The 19,419-nt window shown below is 42.3% G+C and overlaps 1 protein-coding gene across 7 annotated transcripts in view; it reads left to right on the forward strand.

Moving 5' to 3' along the window:
- DMXL2 (Dmx like 2) overlaps positions 1 to 19,419 on the forward strand; it is a gene marked incomplete at both ends in the record, with an annotated part of 137,160 nt that overhangs the window by 105,855 nt on the left and 11,886 nt on the right. For 4 of the 7 annotated variants that reach the window (XM_080706727.1, XM_080706728.1, XM_080706732.1 and 1 more), the window contains 8 exons: positions 919 to 995; positions 2,780 to 2,907; positions 6,569 to 6,817; positions 8,535 to 8,713; positions 11,578 to 11,708; positions 12,217 to 12,302; positions 12,666 to 12,867; positions 14,020 to 14,137. In XM_080706727.1, the coding sequence (XP_080562853.1) occupies positions 919 to 995; positions 2,780 to 2,907; positions 6,569 to 6,817; positions 8,535 to 8,713; positions 11,578 to 11,708; positions 12,217 to 12,302; positions 12,666 to 12,867; positions 14,020 to 14,137 (1,170 nt within the window). Of the gene's footprint in view, positions 1 to 918; positions 996 to 2,779; positions 2,908 to 6,568; positions 6,818 to 8,534; positions 8,714 to 11,577; positions 11,709 to 12,216; positions 12,303 to 12,665; positions 12,868 to 14,019; positions 14,193 to 19,419 lie in introns of those variants that run through there. The other 3 variants (XM_080706731.1, XM_080706730.1, XM_080706729.1) reach the window with 3 other exon arrangements.

Consider the following 19,419-nt stretch of genomic DNA (forward strand, 5'->3'; position numbering starts at 1 on the left):
GTAGAAAAGGCATAAACTTTATACAAGTGCCAAGCAAACATTGACAGTTCATTGAATAGCGCTGACTTTTGAAGACTCTGAAACTATTTATAAAGTCCCTTCAAATTTTAAGTTTTTTTTTTTTTTGCGGATCTGGGGATGGAACCCAGGGGCATTTGACCTCAAAGCTACACCCCCTGCCCTCTTTTATTCTTTATTTTGAAACAGGGTCTCACTGAGTTGTAGAAGGCCTCACTAAGTACCTGAGGTTACACGCAAACTGCGATCCTCTAGTCTCAGCCTCCCAAATGCTGGGATTACAAGCGTTCGCCACCACGCCCGGCTAAATTTTAAGTTTTTATGAGTCTGAAAATGTCGAGTGTGGCATTTCAGATGTGGTTTTGAATATTATATTTATATTGGAGAACTTTAAGTTTTCTAAATGCAAAATTTTAAGGCTATTCTTATGAATACTAAATAAATTTCTTTCTAGATAATCAGCCATTTTACACAAGATAATATCTTACTCAACAGATTTAATTCATTTTTATTGACAAGATTGAGTCCATTTTTATCAAGGGGGTTTCATAAAGCAAGCTTAAATAAAAACTCTGAAGCTTCTATAATTATTTGGTTTCAGTTTTTTCACACTGCTCTTTAAGATACATGTTAGTAGCCGAGGACAAGTCTCAATGGTATCTGTATTGGAGGATGCGTAGGGCCGGGCAGACGGCAAGGTCACAGTGAGTAAATGCAGATGGAGATGCGTCTGTGCCAGCCAGCAGTGTTGTGGCGTGCATTCTAAGAGTTATCTTAGAAGCTGAAAGCCGTTAGCAGTCTCCCCCAAGGTGCTGTCGCTGGTTTCCTGCGTGCTTCCTGTTTTGAAGGCCTGTGTGTAGCCGTGTCAGTGCTAATGCAATTGTGGCTGTTTTGTTTCAGGTGCACACACTTCATTCACTAGCAGCATCGCTCTCCGCATCAATTTACCAGGCGTTGTGTGATAGTCATAGCTACAGGTAAGAGAAAGAAACGAACACAGCAGAAGCATTCAACTGTTCCAGAGCTTTTTCTTCCATTAGGAATGGAAAAACCACCCAATATGACTGGCATGTATAATTTAGTAGAAAAGATAGAACCAGGAATAAAATAACTATTAGTTTAGTTTAGCTGTCACCCAGGAACAAAAGATAAATGACAGATAATGAATTTAAATTATCTTAATTATCTTTTTTTCAAGAACAAAAGTTTATTGTCCAAAATAATTTAAACTAAGAAATTTTCTAATTTTTTGCATAAGAATTATTTCTTATTGCATTGTATTAGCTTCTAGTTGTTTAAGTGGTTTTTAGCTGAAGGGGAAAAAACTTGAAAAATGAAAAAGTACATTTCTAAAATTGAATTATTAAAATATATAAAAGTCTTTAGAAGTGGTATAATTAAAAGTAATGGTTTGCATTTTTCTGCATATTAAATTGCCTTCATCAGCGAATACTTGGCATTTTAATGACTAGGATAATATAAGAAATTAAATCACTTAGAAAGATGTCCCAACTTTAAATGACATTAGTAAATGAAAAACTTTAATAAAATAACTTGCAGGAAAAGTACATTTAAAATATGTCTAGACCTTTTTTTCTAGATATGCAGCCTTTTGTGGGAATGTTTGATACTCAGGAAGGACTGACTCTGACAAAGTGACCTGTGATCCGAAGTTACCCCAATTAGGCCAGGTCTAAATGACTCCAAAAATTTATAAGTATAAATAAACACTTACAAAGTGTTATTTACTTGACATGGTCATTTGAATGATCATAGATAACTTGTTTGATGTCAGTTACTGATTAAAATGACAGTGAATGAGAATTCAAATACATGGATTTCAAATATGTATTTCCCAGTCCTTAGGCTATAATTTTCTCTCAGTAGCATACTTTACTTTCTGCTTTTATATTTCCTTCAGTTCTAGAGACAGTCATATGGAGAGAGAATAGTTAGGGACATTTATTTATTTATTGGTGGTTCTGGGGTCCCTGGAGCCCTTCCACCTCTGGGCTACACTCCCAGCCTGTTTTATTTATTTATTTATTTATTTATTTATTTATTTATTTATTTATTTATTTATTTATTTTTGGTGGTTCTGGGTTCCTGGAAGCCCTTCCACCTCCGGGCCGCACTCCCAGACCTATTTTATACTTTATTCGGAAACAGGGTCTCACTAAGTTGCTGAGAGCCTCGCTCAGTAGCTGAGGCTGGCTTCGAACCTGTGCGATCCTCCTGTCTCAGCCTCCCAAGCGCGGGGATTACAAGCGTGCGTCACCACGCCCGGCCTTAGGGACATTTAACTTAAGATTTTCCTAAAATATGGCCGTCCAGATCTTAGCTAATGTTTTAATTCGGGGTTAAGTTGCACGACTTCGCAGAGCAAAGATACGCAGCAAACCGGCACCTGGAACTTGCTGTCTGCTATGTTCTAAACCCACAGGAATCTCGTCTCAGACTTAGAGAGTCCAAACAGAAAAGGTGTTCGGATATTAGGAGGCTGCAGGAAAAGAATTGAGAAACTGAAATGTCCTCTGCCCAGCATAGTAAAATTTAATATTTTGATTAAAAACCTATGAGTAATAATTTGTAACTAATTTCAAGAACTTGCTAAAATAAACTCTTATTTAGAACAGCGGATTCAGTATTAAGAGCTATGGGGTTTTTTAAAATAACCACCGAACACAGATTTTGTATATATATAAATACGTTGCTTACCGTGTCTCCTGGATGACAGATAACAGCACACTTGTTCTTGCAGCCAAGCAGAAGGGAGCCAGTTCACGGGGATGGCGTACCAAGGGCTTCTCCTCAGCGATCGCCGGCGACTGAGGACGGAAAGCATTGAGGAGCACGCGGCGCCAAACTCCTCTCCTGCCCAGTGGCCTGGTGAGAGTTTCAGTGTGCTTTGGTTGTCGGCTTTGTGGTGGTGGTTGTTCCACATGTTTCGAAATGTTCTTTTGGGCAATTCATTTTTATTGTTTTATTCATGCTCCACAAATTTAATTATTTATTATTAGTGTGTATTAGTTTTACAGAGTCATGCGTTTGATTGGCTTCTCTCCACACCTCCGCACTCCGTCCCTGCAGCCCCTCTACTCTCCTGTTGGCCCCCTCTCGTGCTCAGGACGCCCTTTTCCCTTCCTTTTTCCTACATATATACAGATATATGTATCTATACCTTAGCACTCCCACACTGCCCTAATGCAGCAGTAGCCACACAGCTGAGAGGGGGGAGCATTTGCTTTATTCCGTACTGACTTTCACAGTGGCTGTATTGATCCCCTTCCCAGTTTATGAGTTCCTTTATTTCCTGCATCCTCACCAGCATTTATTGTTATTTTTATTCTTGATGACTGCCATTCTGACTAAAAGTAGAATCTCAGTGTGGTCTTGACTTGCATTTCCCTGATAGCTAAAGCTGTGGAACAATTTTTCCTATAATTGTGAGCCGTGTGTACGTCTTCACTGAAGCAGTATTCATTTAGTTACTTTACCTGTCTGTTGAATGGGCTAATTGAAGAGTAGCTGGCACAGATTTTTCTCCCATTCTGTTGACTGTGTCTTCATGCTCTTATATCCGACTGTCCAACTTACTGACTCTTGGTGAGTCTTACTGAGAAAACCATCACCTCTGCCTGTATGTTAAAGAATTTTCCATTTCCTCTAACAATCACAAACCTCCTGATCTTACACGTAGACCTTGATCCACTTTGAGTTTCTTTTTGTATAACATGAGAGATGCGTGCCGAGCTTCATTCTTCAGTAGATGGTTACACGGGTTTTCCCAGCACAGCACGTCTGTTCTCCAACACTTACTTGGCACTTTAGTAAAAGACCTTCTGGCGACAGCTGTGTGGGTTTGTCTCTGCACCGTCTTCCTGTTCCCTCGGTCTCCGTGTCTCTCTGCCAGCATCAGACTGTCCCTCCAGCGGTGGTGCAGCCTCACACTGGGCCTTGTGCATCCGGCGGTTTCACTCTTGTTCAGGGTTGCTTTGGCTATTCTGGGTCCTTTGTTTTTCCATAAAAGTTTTAGAATTTTTTTTCCTACTGTGAAGAATATCATTTTTGATGGTGATTTCATTGGATCTATACATCACTCCTGGTATTAAGGGCCATTTTAACACATTTTCATTGTTTAACTATAATTCCTAGTGTATAATAATTGTAGAAACTAGTGAGTTCCATACATGCACATATTGTAAATAGATCATACTCACCCTTTCTTCTACCCTATAGCACTCTCTTCCCTCCCCTCTCTTCTCCAGCCCCCTTCCCCACTACCTAATTGTTTCTTTTAAGTTTTTTTCAAGTTTCCACATATGAGAGAAAAGGAGTAATACTTGTCTTTCTGAATCTGCCTTATTTCACTTAACATGGTGACTTCCAGTTCAGTCTATTCTCTCGAAAGTCACATGATTTCATCCTTCCTTATGGCTAAATAACACTCCATTGTGTGCATACACGTTGTATATGCGTGTCCATTCATGTGTTGTGACAGACACTTGGGCTGATTGCCTGTCTTGACTGTATTGAACGGCGCTCCCATTAGGCATGGCTACCCGAGTTTCTTTGCTGAGGTCATTTCCTTCAGATGTGTGCCTGGGGGGTAGAGCTGGATCTCTGTTAGTTACAGTTTGAGTTTTTTGAGGAACTTCCACAGTGGCCATACTAACTTACGTTCCCATCAGCAGTGTGTAAGCGTTCATTTTCTCCACATCCTCGCCAGTATTTGTTAGTCTAACTGAGTGAGACTGAATCTCCGTGTAGTTTGATTTGTTAAGAGCATTTTTAAATATATTTATTGGCCATCTGCACTTTTCTTGAGAAGTGTCCATTAGATCATTTGCCTGTTTTATTTTATTTTTTCCTTGTTAGCTTCTTTGTCTTTTTTTGTTGTTGTATTTTTTTTGGGAACTGGGGATGAAACCCAGGGCCGTGCATTCACCACTGAGCTATGTCCCAGCCCCATCTGCCCATTCTATGACGGAGTTACCTGGGCGTTTTTGTTGTTAGTCCTCTGTGAGATGATAGCTGGCAGGTATTTCCTCCAGTTCCATGAGTTGTCTCTTCGCCCTGTGGCTGTTCCCTTTGCTGTGCAGAGGTAATCCCACTTGTCAGCTCCTGTGTTTGGAGTCCTATCCAGAAACTCATTGCCTTTGCCTGTATCTTGAAGAGTTTCCCTCGAACTTCAGCTTCAGGCCTCTCACTGACTCTGGTCTATGTTGAGTTGATTTCTGCACTGGATGAGAGCTCAAGCGTGTGGATTTCTCATTCTCCCAGCACCGTTTGTGGAAGAGACTGTCCTTTGTCTGTGGTGTGCTTTTGGTACTTTTTAAATTTTTTTATTTATTTTTTATTTTTAATTTTTGGTGGTACTGGGCTACACGCCCAGACCTATTTTTATATTTTTATTTGGAAACAGGGTCTCTTAAGCCAGCGCGGCTGGCTTCGAACCTATGCGATCCTCCTGTCTCCGCCTCCCAAGCGTGGGGATTACAAGCATGCGCCACCACGCCCGGCTGTTTTTGGTACTTTGCTGAGAACCAGCTGAGTGTGTGAGTCAGCCGGGCTGTGACCGGAGCTTGTGGCGAGGTCACAGAGGAAGGAAGGTGCCCTGGCTCGCTGTCGGAGGCCAGCCAGCTCTTTCTCTGGCCTCGGGGAAGCCGTTGGTCATGGTGGAGGTGGCAGCTCGGCTCTGGCCACGTCGACACTTGCGAGGAGTACTGGCCAGTGAAATTGTTAGGATATCCCTTCATTTGGTCTTTTCTGATTTTTTCTTAATATTAGATTCAGGTTGCTTTTTTTTTTTGTTGTGGGTCGCTCCTGTCCGCCGGCTCTTGCTCACTTTGGTCACCCGGCAAGGCAGTTTCGGCCATGTTTCCACATCTAAACTTACGGCCTCTTCTTGCATAATTCATCTGTTGAAGAAATGCCATGTAAAATATCACATTTTAGCATCCAGTGATGATCTTGGTATTACTGTGGGGTGATCAGATGGCCTTTTTTTTTTTTTTTTTTTTTTTTTGCTGGTTTGGAGATAGAATGCAGTGGCATTTGACCTCTAAGCTACACCCCTGCCCTATCTTTTATTCTTTATTTTGAAATAGGGTCTCACTGAGTTGCGGAGGGCCTCACTGAGTAGCTGAGGCTGTCCGTGAACCGCGATCCTCCGGTCTCAGCCTCCCGAATGCTGGGATGACAAGCGTGCGCCACCACACCCGGCTCCAGATGGTCATTTCTAATTCTGCCATCCTTTTACTTATCAGCTGGAATTCTCCTCTAAGGAGTGCTTTCTCTTTTCCCCTTTTTATTAATTCACTCACTCATTGTGATTATACAGCCTAGTAGATTCTTATTTTGTATTAGTATAGGCTAGTAGATTCTTACTTTGTTATGTAGTTTATAATTTATTTTATTTATTTTGTTGCTCAAGTTTTGGAAATTCTTATTTTGTAGAATGAAATACGCAATTTTGGTTCTGTTGCAAGTGTGGATGTTGTTTCCTTCTGGTGCTTTGTACTTCTTACGATACTCTATTCCTTTATAGGTGTGAGCTCTCTTATTAGTCTGCTGAGTTCTGCCCAGGATGAAGACCAACCCAAACTGAATGTTCTGTTATGTGAAGCTGTTGTTGCTGTTTACTTGAGTTTACTGATACATGCCCTTGCCACGAATTCCTCCAATGAATTGTTTCGGCTTGCAGCCCACCCATTAAATAACCGAATGTGGGCCGCTGTTTTTGGAGGGGGTGTGAAACTTGTGGTGAAGCCTCGAAGACAATCAGAAAGTATTTCAGGTAAGATAAGTCATATACTAATACTGTACATTATATGTAAATAATTTTCAGTGTTAAAGTAAAAGTGTTTTTAATGTTTTATGAAATTTTACCTTGATAACCAACCAGTGATTTTTAAAGTATAATCATTCTTTTTAGGTTAGTAAATAACTAAACCCATATTAGAATAAAAATATAATTTGTTACTTTTATTTTTAGAGGAGTAATATTTTGAGGCTTATTAAGCAGGACATGTTTGAAAAGGATAAAAATAAGTAGTAGGAAAGGTAAAGGTAAGTAAGGCGATAATGTTAAGGAATGAGGTCATGGAAAAAGCTTTGTTCTTAATTAAAGAAAGATTTAAATAAATCCACAATATCTTTTACAGAGTTTACCAGCAGTTGCTTCAGATTAAGCTTACGGTGATATACAAGATAATGTTCCAGTCATGCTCAGAGTTTTTAACATTCCATGTGTGTCCTATGGCGAGTGTAGATAGCTCATCCCACTTTTTAAGGCGATAGGATATGGTGGTGTAGACGGATGCTGCAGGAAAGGCTTTCTGTCTTGGTGCTTCCATCTTAATTCATCCATGGAAATAGTCAGAGCACAGATTAGCGATCAGCAGCACACTTTAAAGACTCGTGTTCCAACCTCTTCTTTACAAGACGGAGTGGCTGGAGACGCCCCTGTGTGGGAGGATGTGAGGAGGTGATCGCGCCAGCTCCTGCGGCTTCTGTTCCCAGCAGATGTGGCTGTCTCTTGATCCTTTTCTCCTATCTACTTGTAGTCCACCGTAAACGGAAAGGTTTCTCTCCAGTCGCGTCCCTCTCTCGCTGAGTTTTCTTTCTTTGTTGTGTTAGTCCATACTTGACATCTGCGTCTGCATTTACTCATTCACCTAGTACTGACTTCATGCTGGGCTCTGAGATGTCAGAGTGAAGAAATCAGACAAAGCCCGTAGGCTCGTGGAGTGTAAGCTAGTAGAAGTAACGTGCAGTAAAACATTAGCAAATGCATGATGCTTACTTTAGTTATTAGAACTATGATAAAAAAGCGTATCCCATGTCCAGTACGTCCCGGAGTCCTTCGGCTGTGTGCGCATCCTTTGTGGGTAGCCATTCCTTTAGTTGTCACCAGTCACCATGCTCATTCAGGCCTTTCTTACGTCATCTCCCATCTTCTTCGTAATTAACCCGACCGACCGTACCTCGCTGTGGCACTTGCTTAACATGGCTTAGTGAGAATTGCTTTCTACGTTCCCAGCTTCAGCTTGGCAGGCCGGTCCCGACCTGACTAGGCTTGGTCCCTGTGAGCACCGCGTGTGCCCAGCACGGCCTCCGCTGCTCACTCACCGGGCCCCTCGGTCACTGGTCTGTGCTGTCTCCCTCCCCAAGGGCTTCTGCCTTCAACACATGCTTCAACCACTACTCTTGACCCTTTCTTGACCCACATAGCCAGAAATAATCACTCGGTCCCTTTCTTTAATTCTTAATGAGTATGCCATTTATTTAATACATTTTGTGGAGAATTACTTTAATGTTTACTCTTTATAGAAAGTCGACTACTTCATGAAACAGTGATTTGCAGCTTTACTGTGACTCCTAGAAAGGTTTAAAGACAGAGATACCAGTAATGGAGTCTGGACTAAAGTATGGCAAGAATAGGATGAACAGAATCATGGACTCTCGGAACTGGGGAAGTTTAATACGTACTCATTTTTTAAATCTTTATTCAGCACCTCCTGTTCCTTCTGAGGACATAGATAAACACCGAAGGAGATTTAACATGCGGATGCTGGTCCCCGGAAGGCCTGTGAAGGATGCGACCCCACCCCCAGTGCCTGCAGAGAGACCCTCTTACAAAGAGAGATTTGTTCCTCCTGAACTTAGTATGTGGGATTACTTTGTTGCCAAGGTGAGAGGTCTGGGGCTTTAAATAAGTGTGTCTGTTCTATTGGCTCCTGTGTGTGTGTGTGTGTGTGTGTGTGTGTGTGTGTGTGTCTCACAGGAATGAGGGGGCAGCATTTGACTTGAATCACCGTGATTTAGACATTAACCTCTCAGATCCAGAGACCGAATCCTCCTAGTATGTTTAAGGATGATCAGGTATTTAATGATGAGTGTGACAAATGAAGCTCACGCAGGATGTAGGCACATCCAGAAGTTAGTTTCTCAGCCTGTAATCGGTGTCACGGTTTCCTAGCAGCTGGGATTCTTGTGTTTATTATCCAGGCCTCCCTCCTCGGAGTGTCAGTAGTTCCCTTGCTCAGTATGGATTAGTGCTGAAGACCGATGGGCATCTGGGGGTCTTAGGGGACTGTCGTGAGGCCCATGACAGCCGCTGTTTCTCCTTAGCAGAGATAGCCTCTGGGATGAGGGTGCTCGGGGGCTGCACCCCAGGAGGCCTTCTTGCATGCCGCACTGGGGGTTTGCTAACGCTGCTCTTGCTTTTCTCTCCTTCTTTCTTTCTTTTTTTCTTTTTGTAGTATTGGGGATGGAACCCAGGGGCATTCTACCTTGGAGCTACACCTCCAGCCCTATTTTTTATTCTTTATTTTAAACAAGATCTCACTGAATCACAAGGGGCCTCACTAAGTACCTGGGGGTGTTCTGAGCGGTGGTACTCCTGTCTCCGATCACAAGCACGCGCCACCGTGCCCGGCTCTGCTCTTGCTTTTCCGCACCTGGGTTTTGAGCTCACTGCCCTTCAGTTGATGCTTCCCTCTTTACATATGCTGACAGGTGTCACTTGGCTGTGCATGCCCTTAAAAAGTACAGCTGCCTCACCTCTTTTCTTTTTTTATTGTGGTGCTGGGGAGTAAGCCAGGGGCATTCTGTGTCTGAGATACACACACACCCCCAGCCCTATTTCTTATTCTTTATTTTGAAACAAGGTCTCACTAAGTTGCCGAGGCTGGCCTTGAACCTGCCATCCTCCTGTCTCCACCTCCCAAGTACTGGGATCACAGGTGTGCGCCACCACGCCACACCTGGCTGCCGTTTCCCATTTCTAAATGTTTTATTAGAGCCTGTCTACAGTGCTTGAGCACTGATCCCCACTCTATGGACTTTATTTTTATTTTTTTTTAATTAATTAATTTATTTTTTTTTGCGGATCTGGAGATGGAACCCAGGAGCATTCGACCTCTGAGCTATACCCCCGTCCCATTTTCTATTCTTTATTTTGAAACCGAGTCTCACTGAGTTGCAGAGGGCCTCACTAAGTAGCTGAGGCTGTCCGCGAACCGCGATCCTCCGGTCTAAGCCTCCCAAATGCTGGGATCACAAGTGTGCGTCACCACGCCTGGCTCTCTATGGTCTTTAAAAAGACTTTCAAAGTGAGGTTTTTTGTTTTGGTTTTTTTTTGGGTTTTTTTTTGGTGGTACTGGGGATCCTGGAAACCCTTCTACCTCCAGGTTAGACTCCCAGACCTATATTTATACTTTTTTATTTGGAAACAGTGTCTCTTAAGCCAGCATGGCTGGCTTCAAACCAGCGCCATCCTCCTGTCTCTGCCTCTGAGGATGGAACCCAGGGGCATTGATTTCCGAGCTACACCCCCTGCCCTATTTTTTATTCTTTATTTTGAAACCGGGTCTCACTGAGTTGCAGAGGGCCTCACTAAGTAGCTGAGGCTGTCTGCGAACCGCGATCCTCCAGGTCTCAGCCTCCCGAATGCTGGGATTACAAGTGTGCACCACCACGCCCGGCGAAACTTGATTTTTAAAAAATATTTTGTCTAGCTACTCAATTACTTTATTGAAACTTTGTTTGGTACCCGAGATTGAACCCAGAGACATTCTACCACCAAACTATACCCCCAGCCCGATTTTCTTTCTTTATTTGGAACCAGAGTGAATCTCTTTAGGTTGCTGAGTGCCTCCTGCGTTGCCGAGGCTGGCTCTGAGCCTGCACCTCTCCTGTGTCAGTTTGCTGAGTACTAGGATGCAGGCGTGCGCCTCCGCGCCCAGCGGAGCCCGAGCTTTGTGTTGTTATCTTGCCTTTTGTTAGTCCAGAATGTGCAGAAGAAAATTATTTCTTAGATTTACCAATTTAATATGTTCAGTTTTAAGTTAGAACAAAAATATATTTTAAAACTGGTGTTTTAAGCTGGGTGTGGTAGTTCATACTTGGAATCCCAGCGCTTGGGAGGCCGAGACAGGAGGATCGCACAGGTTCAAAGCCAGCCTCAGGTACTTAGTGAGGCCCTCAGCAACTTAGTGAGACCCTGTTTCCAAATAAAATAGAAAATAGGTCTGGGAGTATAGCCCGGAGGTAGAAAGCCTCTGGGTTCCACCCCCAGTACCACCAAAAAAAAAAAAAAAAAAAAAAAAAAGAGGTTTTTTTTTGTTTTGTTTTGTTTGGGTTTTTTTATGGTGAGACTGGGGACTGAACCGAGGGGCATTCTACCTCATATCTATATCCCCAGCGCTATTTTTTTTTTTCTTTATTTTTGAAACAGGGTCTCAGTAAGTTGCAGAGGGCCTCACTAAGTAGCTGAGGCTGGCCATGAGCCTGTGATCCTCCTGTCTCAACCTCCCAAGTACTGGGATTACAAGCATGCGCCACCACGCCTAGCTGTTTTAAAATATTTCAAGAAACTTTTAAGAATATATATATATATATATATATATATATATATATATATATATATATATGCTTTAATAAACCTTAAAATTTGTATGCTTAAAATATATAGCATGTTAATTATAGGTTTAAAATACATCTTATGCACTTACAAAATTATGTATTTAAAATAACTTGGCCTTTTATCCGCAGCCATTTCTTCCTTTGTCTGATAGTGGTGTCATCTATGATTCTGATGAAAGTGTCCACAGCGAAGATGAAGATGATGATGCCTTTTTCTCAGATACACAAATACAGGAACACCAAGACCCGAATTCCTATAGGTAAATAAGGCTTTTTCTTTTTGTCTTTCTTTTGCAGAAACTCCTGATGTTATTAATTTTAAATGACATTATTATCGTGAATTTATATAAGAACTGGCTTATGTTGTATCTTTGAGGTAAATTTTTAGAAAGTAGGATATTTCCTCCATACCCAGACTCAAAGACTAGCTTTCAGGCAGAGTATAAACACTAGTGTATTTAGTGAGGGCAAACCATGTAATTTATTGATGTACTCTTACAACCTAGTGTATAGTTTTTTGATGTGTTATTAAATTCCCTGTGACTTGGGATGAATACTTTCTACTAGGTGATTTTCAGGTATTGCAAGTATGCATATCTTTTATTATTCAAAGACTACATTAGTGCATTTTTATACAGTAAAAGTTAGCAGCAGCTTTTATGAGGGGTTTGAATATCAGGCTAAAATAATTGATAGGGAACATCACTGTGCTTCTCCCATGATTTTATTTTTCAACAAATAAACATCTTTTCTGTTTCCCTGGTATAGCTGGGCTCTTCTGCATTTGGCAATGGTTAAGTTAGCACTTCACAATGTCAAGAATTTCTTTCCCATTGCTGGACTAGAATTCTCTGGTAAGTTCAGAACTTGAAAATTAATCTTATTAAATATAACAAATTACCACTAAGTTTCTCTTTATGAAATCTATTTTTAAAAAAAGGCCACTTGGTACATAGGAGCACTGCATCGGTGATTTTATAAAGTCTCGTTTACTTTAGGCTCTGAGAGTCCTCGTCTGCATAGGGAAGTAAAAGGGAAGGGAGCAGACGGGAGCTAGACATCATCTCAGCTCATGGAGAGCTGGCCTTACGTTCTGTAAAAAGTTAAATGTATTTGTATTTTCAAAAATCTTGGCTCTAAGCCTTTGGATTTTATAGATATGTGGATGATCAACTGTTTTTAATCAAAATAAAATGACATATTCTATCACCTTTTAGAGCTTCCTGTAACATCACCATTAGGTATTGCTGTGATTAAAAACTTGGAGAACTGGGAACAGATCCTGCAGGAAAAAATGGATCAGTTTGAAGGTCCACCCTCTAACTACGTCAACACGTATCCAACTGACCTGTCGGTGGGAGCCGGACCAGCTATTCTTCGAAATAAAGCAATGCTTGAGCCGGAAAATACTCCATTCAAGTAAGAATGCTCTTAGAATGCTGGTGAGGGTATAGCTTTGTTTAATTTTTCTGGAAGATGGTTTTGTAAAATATGCCAGTAACCTTCAAAACATTCATAAACTTTATTTATTTATTTTTGTTGGTACTGGGGGTGGAACCCAGAGGCTTTCTACCTCCGGGCTATACTCCCAGACCTATTTTCTATTTTATTTGGAAACAGGGTCTCACTAAGTTGCTGAGAGCCTCACTAAGTAGCTGAGGCTGGCTTTGAACCTGTGCGATCCTCCTGTCTCAGCCTCCCAAGCGCGGGGATTATAAGCGTGCACCACCACGCCCGGCTTATTCATAAACTTTAAACTACAGTCCATTCTGCAGTCTTCTTTACAGGGATATCAGAACTAGATAGAAAAATAATTTTCCCAGAAATACCTGTAATTCAGTAGACATTACTTTTGTAATTAAGAAAAGGTCTTTATTATCTTCTGTATTTCTCTGTTGCTATTTTCAGAATCTTAGATGTTTTTGGATGATGTCCTGTAAATACAAACAAGGTGCAACTGACGTTATGTGGATAGTTTAGCAGTAAACACTTGGAGTATTTATTGGTATTTCGATCTTTTACTCCCATCTCAGGCCTTTTTGATAAGCAACAGGCTTTTTTAAAAAAACTAATTTTAGCTAACACATGAAAACATTAAAAATTGTACATACTGCGGGTAGGTGCAATGTCTTATTATGTGCCTGCAGGTGGATTGTTCAAGTCGGGTCAGACATGTCTAGCAGCATACTTTGTTTAAACAGTTGGCCCTGATAAGCGTGACCGGGCAAGGGTATTTAGCCTTACGCCATTAGAAACGCAGTCTGTTACTTTATGTTCATGGTATGCCTTAACAAGTAGGACCACCCGAGAGAATAATTTAAAAAGAGAATAATAAAAGATTCTTCACTGCTGAGCTCAAATGGCTCATTTAGTATAATCAGAAAATTACTAAATGAAGGAATGATTTTTAGGTGAACTAAAAATTGGAAGTAAAATGCATCATAGAATTTTGTTGAGCTGAATATTGTCTTCTTTACAATGAATTGTGGAGGTTTTAAAACAAATGCCTGAAAATATGAAGCACGTGTTCTGTAGACTAAAATAGTGCGATATGTTCACTGTTTTTAATAGATCCCGGGATTCTTCTGCACTTCCGGTCAAACGACTTTGGCATTTCCTTGTTAAACAAGAAGTCCTTCAAGAAACATTTATTAGATACATTTTCACCAAGAAAAGAAAACAGAGTGAGGTATTTTGAGAAATTTTTTTTCTGTTATAATCCTTTAGTTTTCTTTAATATTTAAGTTAAGCCAGTACTTGATTTAGTTTACAATTTTCTTTTTGGTTAAAACTTTATTATCTTTCATAAGTTATGAGTAATAGTTTACTAAACCTAAACTACAGTAAACTTCTTTTAAGATAAAACCCTGTAATTTTCATTTCACAGCCACGAAATACCATAGAACCTTTGATAAATCACATATAATCAAGTGGAAGTTGGTACTTTCTCTATAATATTTGCTATTGGATTTTTATATGTAATAACTTTGTGGTGGTTTGCTTTGGAATTTAATATGTAGATGGATATATTCTATGATTCTCTAAATAAATTTTTTTTTAAATATACTGAGGGTGGAACCCCAGGGGCATTCTACCTCTGAGCTCCACCCTCAGCCCTATTTGTGTATTCTTTATTTTGAAACAGGGTCTCACTGCGTAGCTGAGGCTGTTCTCCTGTCTCAGCCTCCTGAGCACTAGGATTACAAAGCAGCACCACACTGGCTTTTAAATATCATCGAATCGAAGCTACATCGTAGCCCTTTAAAAACATTTTATTCATTTAACATGTAGAAATAAATTTATAAACAACAAATTCAGAATAATATTTGGAGAGAATAAAAACTTCAAGATGAAGGGCAATTGCTTTTACAAAGCAATGCAGAAGATCTTTTTTTTTTTTTTTTTTTTTTTTTTGCTGTACTGGAATGGAAGCCAGGGGCCTTCTACCTTTGGGCTACACCCAGACCTATTTTTTATTTTATTCGGAAACAGGTCTCACTGAGTTACAGAGGGCCTCACCAAGTAGCTGAGGCTGGCCTCGAACCGCCCTATGTTGCTGAAACCCTCACTAATCCTCCTGTCTCCGCCCCCCAAGTACTGAGATACAAGTGTGCACCACTGCACCCAGTTTTTCAGCATTGCATCTTGATTTTCAAGCTAATGTCATTGGTAACATAATGTCATACATGACTCAAAACGGATTTGGAATTTAGGCGACTGGCAAATGATTTCCTCCTTGTAAAAGACCTTTATATGAGCGTTTCAGTCCTTTGGCCATTCAGTGAATTAATGGGCAGTTTGGAGAGTGTTCAAAGTAGAGTATCAATTATAATTAAAAGTTTGGCAAACAGTCTATAAGAAGAAAAAAAAAAGCTATATTTTCCTTAGACAAGTGAGCCCTGAGGAACAGTCCACGTGGCTTGATTCCCAAGACCCAGTGTAAGTGCTCCCCACACTCCCCGGCCCTAGAGCAGCAGAACCTACACCGCCATTGCCGCCCGCCACCCACTTGAGGGCATCAGCTCTGCGAGCTGAGTACTGTTCCTGTGGACTTGAAGATGAGGTGCGTGAGTGAGGAGGCAGAGGAGTGAACTCTTAGAGTGTTTTTAAATTTCTCTATGTATTTGGCTGGAGCATTTTCTGTAGTGATGCTGAATCCAGATTCCATGAAACAAGATACAGGAATCAAGAAATGGGTTTAGCCTGGCACAGTGGTGCATGCCTGTAACCTGGGGACAGGAGGATGGCAGGTTCAAGGCCAGCCTTAGCAATTCAGCTACACCCTGTTTCAGGGTCGAATTTTAGATATACTCATAAGAAGAGTTTTTACTAATTGGATATTAAAAAAAAATCCCACAAACAAGATTTTGTAAAATTGATAAATGTGGCAAACTGAAAGGGGCAGGGGCTGGCAGTGTATCTGGAGATAGAATGCCTCTGGGCTCAAGTTTCACTACCAGAACAACAAAACAAAGCCCCATGTGCTGTACAGGCCTATAATCCCAGTATTGGGAGGCTGAGGTTAGAGGATCACAGATTCGAGGACAGCCTCAGAAAATAGTGAGACTCTCACCAACCTAATGAGACCCTGTTTCAAAATAAAAAATAAAATAGGGCTGGGAGTGGCTCAGAGGTAGAATATCCCTGGGTTCAATTCCTAGTACTACCAAAAAAAAAAAAAAAGAAAGAAAAGAAAAGAAATGGGTTTAAAGTAAAAGGTATTTGCTCAAGACTATTATTCACAGGAAGCCATTTCATTAAAGGATCAGTTATCTGAGTGTTTTGTTCCACTTTTTAAACTTGATGATTTACCAAAAAGTATGTTTTAACTGTTGATAAAGTCTATAGCAGCTAAATTTGGTTGGGTTGTCGGAGTATGGCGGGAAGCAGCTGTGTCTAGGTGTCCTGGAGTCTAGAGTTTACCTCTTAAAAAGTCTCCTCTCTGCCCCTTAGTCTCCTTCCCATCATGCCCCTTCATCTCTCGGCCTCCTTTCCCATCATGCCCCTCTTTCTCTCAGCCTCCTTCCCCATCATGCCCCTTCATCTCTCAGCCTCCTTCCCCATCATGCCCCTGTCTCTCAGCCTCCTTCCCCATCATGTCCCTCCATCTCTCGGCCTCCTTTCCCATCATGTCCCTCCATCTCTCGGCCTCCTTTCCCATCATGCCCCTCTTTCTCTCAGCCTCCTTCCCCATCATGCCCCTTCATCTCTCAGCCTCCTTCCCCATCATGCCCCTGTCTCTCAGCCTCCTTCCCCATCATGCCCCTTCATCTCTCAGCCTCCTTCCCCATCATGCCCCTGTCTCTCAGCCTCCTTCCCCATCATGTCCCTCCATCTCTCGGCCTCCTTTCCCATCATGTCCCTCCATCTCTCGGCCTCCTTTCCCATCATGCCCCTCTTTCTCTCAGCCTCCTTCCCATCATGCCCCTCCGTCTCTCAGCCTCCTTCCCATCATGTCCCTGTCTCTCAGCCTCCTTCCCATCATGCCCCTGTCTCTCAGCCTCCTTCCCATCATGCCCCTCCGTCTCTCAGCCTCCTTCCCATCATGCCCCTCCGTCTCTCAGCCTCCTTTCCCATCATGCCCCTCCATCTCTCAGCCTCCTTCCCCATCATGCCCCTCCGTCTCTCAGCCTCCTTCCCATCATGTCCCTCCGTCTCTCAGCCTCCTTCCCATCATGCCCCTCCGTCTCTCAGACTCCTTCCCATCATGCCCCTCCGTCTCTCAGCCTCCTTCCCATCATGCCCCTCCGTCTCTCAGCCTCCTTCCCATCATGCCCCTCCGTCTCTCAGCCTCCTTCCCATCATGCCCCTCTGTCTCTCAGACTCCTTCCCATCATGCCCCTCCATCTCTCAGCCTCCTTCCCATCATGCCCCTCCGTCTCTCAGCCTCCTTCCCATCATGCCCCTCCGTCTCTCAGCCTCCTTCCCATCATGTCCCTCCGTCTCTCAGCCTCCTTCCCATCATGCCCCTCCGTCTCTCAGACTCCTTCCCATCATGCCCCTCCGTCTCTCAGCCTCCTTCCCATCATGTCCCTCCGTCTCTCAGCCTCCTTCCCATCATGCCCCTGTCTCTCAGCCTCCTTCCCATCATGCCCCTCCGTCTCTCAGCCTCCTTACCCATCATGCCCCTCCGTCTCTCAGCCTCCTTCCCCATCATGCCCCTGTCTCTCAGCCTCCTTCCCCATCATGCCCCTCCATCTCTCAGCCTCCTTCCCCATCATGCCCCTCCGTCTCTCAGACTCCTTCCCATCATGCCCCTGTCTCTCAGCCTCCTTCCCATCATGCCCCTCCGTCTCTCAGCCTCCTTCCCCATCATGCCCCTCCATCTCTGTGCTTTTAGGATCATCAGGCCAAAGTGATCTCTTCTATTTTTCTTCCAGCGGTGGACACAAAAGAACAGGAAAGTAGGACAGATGAATTGAACATTTCTTAAAGTGCTAATAGGAGTGGATTGGCTCTAGGGACGTAAAATACAGGACTGGGAGTTGAGATGGAAGGAGTTTTCTTATGTGCCCTTTTGAATTTGAAGACTCCAAAGGAAATCACTTTTCTACTGAGTATTGGTGAAAACACTGTACAGCCCGGTGGTCACCAATTGCATTGTGGTTATTGAGCCTTTAAATGTGCCTGGTGTGACTGAGGAACTGAATTTCTGGTTTTGTTTATTTTTAATTCATCTAAATTTAAATAGCCATATGGTTAGTGGTTACAGTATCAAATAATACATATCTGCTGAAACAATGTTTGTATTAAGAAAGACATTAATTATGAACAAAATTTAAAGCTATTAGTACAAAATAAAAACTGGTTGTTAGGCAAAAAGAAATGTAAAATTTATTAAAACTAACTATCCAATAAGAGTGCTTTATAAGTTGTTAGGTAGAATTTAGATAATCAGATTTGGCAAATTTAGTGATTTAGTTAATAAAAAATGGCAGAGTAATCCTACACTTGGTCAAAGGCAAAAGGCTGAGGAGTGACGGTGATAGAGTAACCCTAAATATTGAAATACGGGCTTATTTTTAAAATTAGCTGAGATGGGAGGATCGTGGTTTGCAGCCAGCCTCAGCTATAGCAAGGTCCTCTGTAACTCAGTGAGACCCTGTTTCTAATAAAGAATGAAAAATAGGGCTGCGGGTGTAGCTCGGAGGTAGAATAACCCTGGGTTCCATTTCAGTGCTGCAAAAAAAAAAAAAAAAAAAAAACTTTAAAGGAGAAAAATTCCCCAATGAAACACTGAAATTTTAGATATATTTATAAGAAGTGTTTTTATTGATTGAACAGTACGAGTATTCCACAAACAAGTTTTTGTGAAATTGCTAATGAAGGCAGTTGGCCCCTCGCCGAGTTGGCCTCCAGGGTGTCCGTGTCCCACGTCACCATCCCTCCTGTCCTCTGGCGCCTCCTTGGCAGCTGTAGAGCCCTTGGGAGTCCTCAGGGCAGTCAGAATTTGCTTCTGCTGCAAGGAAGGGGCGAGGAAGACTCGCTGCTCTGACAGAACCGCTGAGATTCCGCCGCAGCAGGAGGCGGTGACCCATTAGCCTTCCCTGGGCCTCTCAGAGACGAGCCACGCGTGGGTGATGTCTTCCCTGGGCCTCGTCTGTCATACATGCATTTGCAAGGACTAGCCACGTGATTAGGGAACTATGTGATTGTTCATATTAGCAGGAGTCAAATAGCATCGGTACTTTGAATTCGTTTTTAGAAATAGTTTTGATTTGTATTTGTGTGGGGGGCACTGGGGTTGGAACCCAGGGGCATTCTACGTCCAAGCTATACCCGTAGCCCTATTTTTTACTCTTTATTTTGAAACAGGGTCTCACTGAGGTGCAGAGGGCCTCACTAAGTAGCTGAGGCTGTTCTCAAACCGTGATCCTCCCGTCTCAGCCTCCTGAATGCTGGGATTACAAGCGTGCGCCACTATGCCTGGCTCAAAATAGTATTGATTTATATTTTTTGTGTGTATGAGCT

The sequence above is a fragment of the Muscardinus avellanarius genome (assembly GCF_963383645.1).
Source record: "Muscardinus avellanarius genome assembly, chromosome: 12".
Taxonomy (NCBI): Eukaryota; Metazoa; Chordata; class Mammalia; order Rodentia; family Gliridae; genus Muscardinus; species Muscardinus avellanarius.